At 40.3% G+C, this 11245-nt stretch overlaps 1 protein-coding gene across 1 annotated transcript in view; it reads left to right on the top strand.

The window, feature by feature from the left end:
- LOC106880475 (peroxidase-like protein) overlaps nt 1-8931 on the top strand; it is a 19711-nt gene extending 10780 nt beyond the window's left edge. Inside the window, exons 7-14 of the mRNA XM_052975202.1 lie at nt 3-58; nt 1013-1114; nt 1300-1398; nt 3054-3522; nt 4845-5057; nt 6524-6690; nt 7620-7722; nt 8634-8931. Coding sequence (XP_052831162.1) covers nt 3-58; nt 1013-1114; nt 1300-1398; nt 3054-3522; nt 4845-5057; nt 6524-6690; nt 7620-7722; nt 8634-8844 — 1420 coding nt within the window. The 3' untranslated portion in view covers nt 8845-8931. The remainder of the gene's footprint in view (nt 1-2; nt 59-1012; nt 1115-1299; nt 1399-3053; nt 3523-4844; nt 5058-6523; nt 6691-7619; nt 7723-8633) is intronic.
- Nucleotides 8932-11245: the final 2314 nt, after the last annotated feature.

Raw genomic sequence — 11245 nt, 5'->3', positions numbered from 1 at the left:
AGAACATGCATGGCATACACCCGTAGCCTAGCCACTCCCCCACTTTCCTGCGCTTTGGGTAAGTATGCTTACGTCATTTATAATCTTTAAGGCGGCGAGCTGGCAGAAATGTTGACACGCTGGGCGAAATGCTTAGCGGCATTTCGTCTGTCTTTACGTTCTGAGTTCAAATTCCGCCGAGGTCTGTTTTGCCTTTTATCCTTTCGGGGTCGATAAATTAAGTTCCAGTTGCGTACTGGGATCGACCTAATCGACTGGCCTCCTCCCCAAAAGTTACGGGCCTTATGCCTAGAGTAGAAAAGATTATTTGTAATATTTAACGCGGCGAGCTGGTAGAAACGTTAACACGCCGGGCGAAATGCTTAGCGGTATTTCTTCTCTCTGAGTTCAAATTCCGCCCAAGTCGGCTTTGCCTTTTATCCTTTCGGGATTGATAAATTAAGTACCAGTTGCATACTGAGGTCGATATAATCGACTGCGCCACTCCCCAAAATTTCGGGCCTTGTGCCTAAAGTATAAAAGATTATTCTTAATCTTTGTCTGAGGAAAAATTAATAAAAATGTTGCTTTTTTTCGAAAAATATTAAAGGCAAATAACAAAACAATTCACGAATTTAGATGCTGCTTGCTAACAGCAGCTTTAGTTTCGACAAGCATTTCAAATGTCCAGATGCGATGTATATGTATTTATTTACTTTATTTCTAATTTATGAATCTTTGTGGCTTCGAAAATGTAAGAGTAATCTTGGCGAGAAAGTTGTAGAAAACCTGGCGGAGAGTTGGTTCGTCGTTTCTCCTCACTGATTCTAGAGACCCTGGTCGATTTTGCCTTTCATTCTTTCAGGGTCAATGAAATAAGTGCCAGTTGAGCACTGGGGGTCGATATAACCGACTTAGCCCCTCCCCCTAAATTGCTGGCCTTGTGCCAAAATTCAAAATCAGTATCATGAATGTCGTTTTGTTGATGCGTGTAACAGTTTGTAAAATAGTTTCTTTCATTATCATATTTCAGGTCCACGTGAACAGTTGAACGGCGCAACTAGCTACATAGATGCATCTCAAGTGTATGGCTCAGATTTGACTAGGCAAACCACACTAAGGACAATGACTGGTGGTAAGTTTTATGTTTGTGGGTGAGTGTATGTTATGTCCATCATGTCTTTTCCTTGTGTGTGTGTGTGTAGGAGAGAGAAAGAGAGAGAGTATTCCTATTTATGCGTACGTACGCGTGTATGCATACATAATTTGTATTCGTTCTTATGAGGTCGATTTAAATTATTTTGTCTTCTATATTTGCAGGACTAATGCGAACAACCCCGACTGATGACCTCGACCTTCTACCCCAGTCTAACACCACATTCTGTCTTGCCTCTGAAGGAAACCTCTGCTTCATTGGAGGTGGGTTATTCTCTTAATTATCAATGTATATTTTAACAGAGTTAGCAGTCTTTAGGGAGGTGCATGGCTTAGTGGTTAGGGTGTTGGATTCACGATCGTAAGAGTGTTGTTTCGATTCCTGAACTGGGCGATTCGTTGTGTTTTTGAGCAAAACACTTCGTTTCACGTTGCTCCAGTCCACTCGTCTGGTGAAAATGAGTAATCCTGCGACGGACTGGCGTCCCGTCCCGTGCAGGGAGGTGTATATACATCAGAGAAACCGGGAAATCATCCTTATGCTTCTTACAGTGGACTCACTTTAGGGACGTCGATGAAATGCACTGCGGTAATTATTCAGGCTCCACCGAAGTTAATCAGGCATTTTATCCTTCGTGGGGTCGATATATAAAGTATAAGAACTATAGCAGTAGACTGGCAGAAACGTTGAAGTGTGGGACCAAATACCTTGCGATATTCGTTCCACCTCTGACGGTTCTGGGTTCAAATCTCATTACGGCCAACTTAGTTGGTAGACTCCAAGCGTCACCCGGTTTAACACCACCACCTGATCCTTGGTGGTCTTCAGCGGAGTCAACCCTGTTGTAAACATTGAGGTCAGGTCTCCGGGACTAGAATATCTTCCTCCCTTCTTCCAACATTATCGGAAACCCTTTAAAGGATCTTGAGCACTGATCTTTTCTTAGAGGTTGTATACTTTAGTAACTTGCTTTGCAAACACATGACTTTTGGGTTCGGTCCCACTGTGCGGTACCTTGGGCAAGCGCTTTCTACAATAGCTCCAGGCCGACAAATGACTTGTCAGTGAATCTGCTAAACGATAACTGTGTGAAAGCCTCTGTGTGTGTGTGTGTGTGTGTGTGCGATTGTGTGTGTGATAAAATAATGTGCCAATGTAAAATACCAATTTACTTCAATATTTGAATGATGTGTGTCAAAACAAAACATCAAATGGAATTCTTTAACACGTTAGGACCATGTTTCTACTTCTACCGCTTTTCTCCCTCTCTATTCGCATGTGTGTGTGTGTGTGTGTGTGTGTGTAAGTGTGTGTGCATATGTGGGACGAGATAGATAGGTTGAAAGAAAGGGAGAGATAGGCAGATGGATAAAATCTTCTGCGAGCGAGTTTCAATACAAGAACACATAGTGTTTGGGTAGTCCAACCTTAACCACTACTCCACTGTTCCAGGCAATTGCTAAATAACAATGACACTTGACTAACAGACCTCTTCTGTACTAAATACGTGATTTATAAAGTAAAATCTATCTAGAATTTCGAGGAATCCGGTACAAGTTTACGTCATCAATACATTTACAATATACATGGTGCGGCAGAAAGGTTGCCCTGATTTCAATAATTAATAAAAAAAATATACAGAAGAAGATGCATGAAAAAACGTTGGATTTCTAAGAAGTTCATTAAATGTCATTTTTTCCGTTTCAGGTAGTATCCACCATCGCCTGGAGCATCGTTTTTTCTTGTACCTTCAAGCGGTTTTTTTTGTTTTTTTTTTATTAATCTTTGAAATTGGGGCAACCTTTCTGTCGCGCCCTGTATTTATTTCCATTACCGTTTCATATCAATATAACACTTCACTCATTTTAACATGCTTTTTGTTTGGTTTTATTTTTGTTATGTTTTTTCCCCGCTTCAGGTGATAATCGAGTTAATGTACAACCTATGATGATGTCCCAACACACACTCTTCCTTCGAGAACACAACCGCGTAGCTAACGTTCTGAGCACCGCCCAACCAGATTGGACCGACGAAATCGTCTTTCAAGAAGCTCGCAAAATCGTCATTTCTGAGATGCAACACATTGCATACGACGAATATCTACCCAAAGTACTCGGCCCTGATATTATGAACACCTACAATCTGAACTCACTTACAGAAGGTTACTCCTTGTACATAGGTAACATCAATCCTGCTGTTCGTAATGGTTTCGGCGCTGCTGGTATTATCTACAGTCACTCCGGAATTAGAAGCCTTATTTCCATTGGAGAAACTCAGAATGCTCTTAGTTCCCTGTTCTATAACGCAGATGTTTTCTATGGAGAAACCGATGCCCCTACTTTAGTTTACCGAGGACTTATCTCTGATTTGGCACAAGAAGTTGACAGGTAAAACCATTTGTTGAGGATAGTAACGCTAAGAGCAAAGACGTTTGAGTTTTCATACATAATGTAACCTATATTGATACTTTATTCAATATCTGCTGAAACAACATCCTCCGAGGGGATGTTTCAGCTAGTATCGAATAACGGTATAATTACATCTTCCTTATAGTGTTTGAGTATTTTTATTGTCGATGTTGATGTTCTTTTTGTCTAAGAACTTCATTCCCGACACCGAGAACTTGCGGCCTTCTGAAGGAGTAAGTGTATCATTTTGAAAGATTAAGTGCGGCTTTCCGACAGAAGCCACATTTAAACCTTTCTCTCAACGACAGAGAAAAAAAGTTAATATATTATTGCCGTTTTGATTTACATTCATTTAAACCTATCTTTCACCTAAATACAATTTTTAGAAACACCTGTTTGTATTTCTTTATCGACATCTGTAATTACTTGTTTAAAGTAATTATTTTGTGTTAAAACTTTAAAATCCGAAGAAATTTTCAAAATAATTTTTCTTTTTAAGTTACTGTCGGGAGACATCGTTCGATTCTTTTCGTTTTTTACATTTTGTTAGAGCGTTTAGGAAAAATTACGTTACAAATGAACAGGTTTGTTATTTTATAGAAATAAAAAGCAGTGTATTTCGCTTTTGGATTTGGTTTACAAGATCCTTTATGTGAGTTCGTGAGTGGAAACTTTACCGGTGAGTGTATCAAATAAGGCACTAAAAGAGAATGACTCTCCCCAGACACAACAAAAAGGCAGAATATTTCAATAGAAATATGGTAACAAAATGGAGGCGCAATAGCCCAGTGGTTAGGGCAACGGACTTGCGATCATAGGATCGTGGTTTCGATTCCTAGACCGGGCGTTGTGAGTGTTTATTGAGCGAAAACACTTAAAGCTCCACGAGGCGAACCCTGCTGCACTCTTTCACCACAACTTTCTCTCACTCTTACTTCCTGTTTCTGTTGTGCCTGTATTTCAAAGGGGCCAGCCTTCTCACACTGTGTCACGCTGAATCTCCCCGAGGATTACGTTAAGGGTACACGTGTCTGTGGAGTGCTCAGCCACTTGCACGTTAATTTCACGAGCAGGCTGTTCCGTTGATCGGATCGACTGGAACCCTCGACGTCGTAAGCGACGGAGTGCCAACACACATGGTAACAAAATAGTTTTAAAAGATGAAGACATATAGGATTGTAACAGCTAGAATGCCTTTGACCATCAGTCTTCTCGGTTCGAACGGAGCTGAACTAAATAACAATAGTTACGGTAGCCGTTATGTGTACATTGTTATTCTTTTTTTTTTCTTTTTTTTGCAGACTGATGTCGGAAGATCTAACCAACAGATTAGTTGAAACAGCCCCAGGAAATGGCTGGGATTTAGCTGCACTAGACATCCAGCAAGGACGTGATAACGGAATCCCAACATACACAGCTTGGAGACAGTGGTGTGGATTGTCTGTTCCTGAAAACTTCACAGACCTCGTAGACCACACTGAAGAAAATCAAAACCTTCTTTCACAACTTTACGAGTGAGTTCATCTCTCTCTCTCTCTCTTTATGTCTCTTTTTCTCCCTTTCCCTCTCTCCCCTTCCTCTTTCTCTCCTTTTCTCTTTCTCTCTCCCCTCTCTCTCTCTTTCTCCCCCTCTCCCGCTCTGTCAGTCTGTCTGTCTGTCTCTCTCACACACACACACACATTCACACCCACGTAATGCCTAGTGCCAGTATTAGAAATCAATATCTAACGATATTCATGTTATCAGATTTATAAATATTATTCCTTTTAACTTTCCAGCCCTTCCTACGAATATAAACATGGAGTCAAATATAGGCGCCCTTCGCTTTATCACAGTATGACATTCTTGAGAACTTTGCCGCGGTGTAAGATTTCGTGACGCAAAATAATTTCCTCTCACTTTAACTTCTATGCAAAGAGAAAGCCAGTGATAAGTGGGTTTCTCGTTACGGAACTCCATGTTACAGAAATATTTTCAGGAATGCAACGATTCCGCAACACGAAGGGTGCCTTGAGTTTATATTACATATATTTTGAAGTTTTAAAATAATAAGGGTGTCCATGAAGAAGTGCGTAAGTTATCCCTTGATCGGAGATCAGACATTACTGAAATTGTTGTGCAGTGCTACGCAAAAAAGAGGCAGCCAATCCGTAACCACATAGTTGCGAAACAGCTTCTTAAACGCACAGACATTCCTGCAACCAAGTTACTATCAAAAATCGAAATTAGCTCGTCTTTAACGTATGTTAATTCCTCGGGTAACTTTCTCTTATCGCATCTTTTATCTCTTACTTGTTTCTCTCATTGGAAAGCAGCCATTCTGGGGCATAAATTTGAAGGGGTTTAATCAAACAAGTCGACCCCACCCCCAGTACGTACTTTTTAAGTTCTGTACTTATTCCAGCGGTCACTGCTAAGTTAAATAAACCAACGCCAGTTGTCAAACAGGATGGGAAAAATGCAAACACAAAGACACACACACACACACACATAAATATATATGTATGATGGACTTCCAACAGTTTTCTATTTCTTTATTGGCCACAAGGGGCTAAACATAGAGGGGACAAACAAGGACAGACAAACGGATTAAGTCGATTACATCGACCCCAGTGCGTAACTGGTACTTTATTTATCGACCCCGAAAGGATGAAAGGCAAAGTCGACCCCGGCGGAATTTGAACTCAGAACGTAAAGGCAGACGAAATAACGCTAAGCATTTCGCTCGGTGTGCTAACGATTCTGTCAGCTCGACTTCCACACAGTTTCCGTCTACCAAATTCACTCACAATGCATTAGTTGACCCGGAGCTAGAAGACATATGCTCAAGAAACCGCGCAATACGACTGAACCTGAAATTTGAGAAGTGAACGTTTTAACCATACGCCCAAACAAACACATTTCTGCATGTAAGAGATCTCAGTTTTTCCCATTACCCCCATTTATACTAATAACACATTTTTGTCTTTACATTTTTCAGGAGTGTTGCCGATATTGACGTATGGAGTGGTGGTGTGTCTGAAACTCAAGTTGCAGGTGGCGGTGTTGGTCCTACATTAGCTTGCATTACAGCACGACAGTTCCAAGCTTTGAAAGTCGGAGACAGATTCTGGTACGAAAATGCCGGCCCCAACCAGTTATCGCTCGGTAATACAAAAAGTCTTTTAATGACCAGCTTTTATGTATGTTTAAATTAGAACGGCGTTAGGATGCCAAAATCAGTAGAGTCACTCAAAATGTGGTATCTCGATAGAAAGTCAAACAAAATGTGATATCTCGGTAGAGAGCCAGACAAAACGAGATACTTCGTTGTGAGTCTCTAATGTTATTTGGAGTCAATTCAGTCAGTTAAATTGCCTACACAGCAGTAATCACGATAGCTGCAACATTCGGATTTTCCAAGTGGGCTTAGCGTAAGCTGGATGCAGAAAGTGACCAGTGAGCAACTCTATGGCCACATCTTCTATTGACGGGAAATATAGCAGGAAAATTTGCATTTTGCCGGACACTGCCAAAGTCACGCACCTAGAGTCACCATTTTGAAACCAACCCAAGCTATGGTCAAGACTCTGATAGCCGGTAGTGGTGTTACGATTGCTGACGAACTTGGAACACTAACAATGTAAGGGAATATGATTTCCTCGTCTTAACGTGTAGGTGTGAAATATCATCGATAGATAATGATTGTTGTATTCACTTATGTCCTGACTTCGAATCTCACCTGTCGACTTGATTTTTTTTTTTTTACCATTATTGTATCGATAAAGAAGAGATCAAGTATTTTATTCCTCTCTCAAAAGATTAGTGACATGGTGCCATTCTTGGCTATACCATCTCTTAATTGTAGTCGAGGTTCTTCACTCTACAATAGCACGGCCTTGGAGATTGAAACGGCTTTGTCTTTGTTTGCTTGTTTGTTTGTTTTAAGGCTAGGAAAAGAAATATATGTTATAAGTGGAAGGTGTCAACTGTCTCGGATTAAGTGGTGTACGGGGTTATTTTCGGGTAAAGATATTTCTAACAGGTGAATTTCTGGCCTATAATAAATATCCCTCTCTAACAATGTTCCATTTTAGATACTTTGGCTGCTGTAAGAAATGTTACAATGTCTCGATTAATCTGTGACAACACCAACATCGAACAGATCCAAGCTGATGCTTTTCTGCGAATCTCTGACACGTAAGTTTTGTTTAGTTTATATTATTTCGTTTTATGTTACAGCATATGTTGCTCACTTAGGTAAACATTTGGTGTATTCTGTCATCAGAGATGAAGAAATTTAGTAAACAAATGGCTTGCTTTTTTTTAAAAAAAGCGCTCTTATGAGTTGTACTTCTCCACCGATGTTAATTAATATATAACTAGTCACATGTTTATCTGAGATAATCTCGAGTGGTTTCGTGGTACTTTCGATTGGTAAGAGCGAATTGTCTGCATGAACATGAACATATGTTACACATATACAATATGGTGTTTCAGGAGAAAGTCAGGACAAAAATATTGGACAAATCCATTATACATACGTGTGTGTGTGTGTGTGTGTGTGTCGTATGAAAAGCAAGATGGTGGTCCAGCATGTTCTTAGCTAAAAACATACAGTAAAAGAGTGAAAGTTGTTTTTTTAATACCTTCTACGGATTGCTCGAGGCTTACTAACTTCCTACACCTTGATCCTTGGATCTTACCTCTACACCCCGTCCCCCATATATATATATATATATATATATATATATATATATAAAAACAAAAGTAAATGAGTATATGCATATATACGTACAGGTATGTGCATACCGACATCCACCTGTATGTATAGGTGCATATCTGGGTACAGGACATTGCAAACAAACGTAGACGAGAACACACGAGCCACATAGAGAACATTCTACTTCATCAGCTACCCACGTTTTAACACTGGCGTTTCGACGAGCTTCGGGCCTTCAGCTATAGTGGAGATTAAAAACGACTACATATTATCCGGAAATGCAAACAGCTACGCGCACGCACATACACAGAGAGTGTATAACGATATATATATATATAATTCTTTAATAGTACATTTTTTAATCTATTTTCTTTTTCTTTTTCAACAGTAACCCCTTGGTGGACTGTGACAGTTTGCCAGCTGCTGATGTCTGCGCTCTGGTGAGAAGTTACGGTGCTTGGTCTGCTTGGACTGCTTGCGTTGATGGCCAGATGAGTCGAACTAGAACTTGTGCCGCCCCAGTTGATGGTCCTTGTTCTTGCGATGGGGTAGCAGTAGAAACCCAAGTACAAGTGTGTCGAAACCGAGGCCAGCAATAAAGGATATAAGCACAAGACAACGATGATAATGAAATGAATATATAAATGTCTATGGAATATGATTGTGAATAAATATTTTCCTTGTCTGCTTTATTTCATCTCATCTTCTTTTCGGTTTTTTTTTTCGTATTTTTTATTATTATTAACATCTCTATAGTGGAGGCACAATGGCCCAGTGGTTAGGGCAGCGGACTCGCGGTTTCGATTCTCAGACCGGGCGTTGTGGGTGTTTATTGAGCGAAAACACCTAAAGCTCCACGAGACTCCGGCAGGGGATGGTGGTGAGTCCTGCTGTATTCTTTCACCACAACTTTCTCTCACCCTTACTTCCTGTTTCTGTTATGCCTGTAATTCAAAGGGTCAGTTTTGTCACACTGTGTCACGCTGATTATCCCCGACAACTACGTTGAGGGTACACGTGTCTGTGGAGTGCTCAGCCACTTGCACGTTAATTTCACGAGCAGGCTGTTTCGTTGATCGGATCAACTGGAACCCTCGACGTCGTAAGCGACGGAGTGCCAACAACTTCTCTATGCCGTTATCTTGAGAAAATTACAGTGTTAGAGACCCTGACGGTTTCAAATTATTTTGAGGAACGATACAACTGAAGGTTTCCTCGTTGGCTCAATGGAATGGCATTTGCTTCTTTTCATGCACAATGCAGTATCATCTCGCACAACGCTATTCAATCAGTCCTTTCCGTTCATAATTTTGAAGGAGATTAGGTTTCTGTTTATAGCAAGTCAGACACACACACACACACACACACAGAGGGACTCTTTTGTTATTTTTAAGGAAACAAGGAAACATCTTGATGTCCAAGGAAGCAGTTTTAAAGACATTGACTGATATATATATATCGTTTGATTTCTGTAATACTTACCACTGTATTTTTGGCGATTAAATAACGGATTTTGACTGTTATTTCAAGCAGGTAGACGTATTTAGTATGTCCTTTGATTTATATATATATATATATATATATATATATATATATATATATATATATATATATATATATATATATATATATATATATATATATACATACACACACAAGAGCAGTGCCTGTATTTGGTGCTCAATTGACTTCTCTGAGAATCTTTAGCCAAAATACTGCCAAGGTTAATAAAACAACTGGCACTCCGTCGGTTACGACAACGAGGGTTCCGGCTGATGTGACCAACGGAACAGCCAGCTCGTGAAATCAACGTGCAAGTGGCTGAGTACTCCACGGAGAAGCGTACCATTAATGTAGTTCACAGGGAAATTCGGCGTGACACAGAATGTGACAAAGCTGGCCCTTTGAAATACAGGTACTACTCATTCTTACCAGCTGAGTGGGCTGGAACAACGTGAAATAAAGTGTCTTGCCCACGGACGCAATGCGTTGCCGAGAATTGAACACATGACCTTACGACCGTGAGACGAATACCCTAGTCACTAAGTCACGCGCCTTAAATATTTGTTGGGTGACACTGCTCAATTATGAGATGAGTAAAACTCATGTTTATTACTAGTTCAGACCACGTTGGTGGGTCGACTGACCGCTGACTGCTACTGCTACGAGATGAGACTACTACTAACAATGGAGTTGCTAACTACTCCCAGCTACCATATGGGAGGTAAATTTAGCAAAGTGAACGAGAATAGCCTCCCTTGTGCGTATCAGCAAAGACTGGAAATAAAGATAATGAAAGCTTTGTGTTGCTTAGAGAAAACCAGCCGTTATCAGTGAAAGATGTGGAATAATTACAGAGGAAGAACATCGAAGAAAAGAACAGAGTTGGAAACACTGAGTCTGAGAGGCAAGATTATAAAAGAAAACATACAGAGATGTTGTCGTGTATACACACTTTAAAACAGTAACTCCTTTTCATCATCATTTTAATGTTTACTTTCCCATGGACCTTTGAGGCAAATTTTCTACAACCGAATGCCGTTGCTGTCGCCAACCCTTGTTTCCAGGTAGGTAATAATTATCCACAGCAAATTCCTGTTGGTGTTGTTACAATTACACTGATCCTCCTTCTTTGGTATTTGATGAATAAGGGAGTCTGAAGTTATTATCGTTAGTTGTGTGTCTCCTGCTGTGAAGAAGGTCCATTTGTAATTCTAGACAGTAGAACGTCCAGTTGCACTTTGAAGACATTTACATACACACGATGTAGGTTTCTTAATTCTTTTAGCTGTCAACTGGTGAAGAGAGGACAAACATAAACACTTAAATATGCACATATATAGCCACACGCACGCACACACACACACACACACAAAAAGGGCTTCCTCACAGTTACTGTCTACCAAATTCATTTCCAATGTTTTAGCAGAACTGAACCTGAAATCACAAGGCTGCAAAGCGAGCTTCTTAACCACACAACCTTATCTACACACACACACA

The sequence above is a fragment of the Octopus bimaculoides genome, chromosome 20 (genome assembly GCF_001194135.2).
Source record: "Octopus bimaculoides isolate UCB-OBI-ISO-001 chromosome 20, ASM119413v2, whole genome shotgun sequence".
NCBI classification, from domain to species: domain Eukaryota; kingdom Metazoa; phylum Mollusca; class Cephalopoda; order Octopoda; family Octopodidae; genus Octopus; species Octopus bimaculoides.
This window is presented reverse-complemented; position numbering and strand designations above follow the sequence as displayed.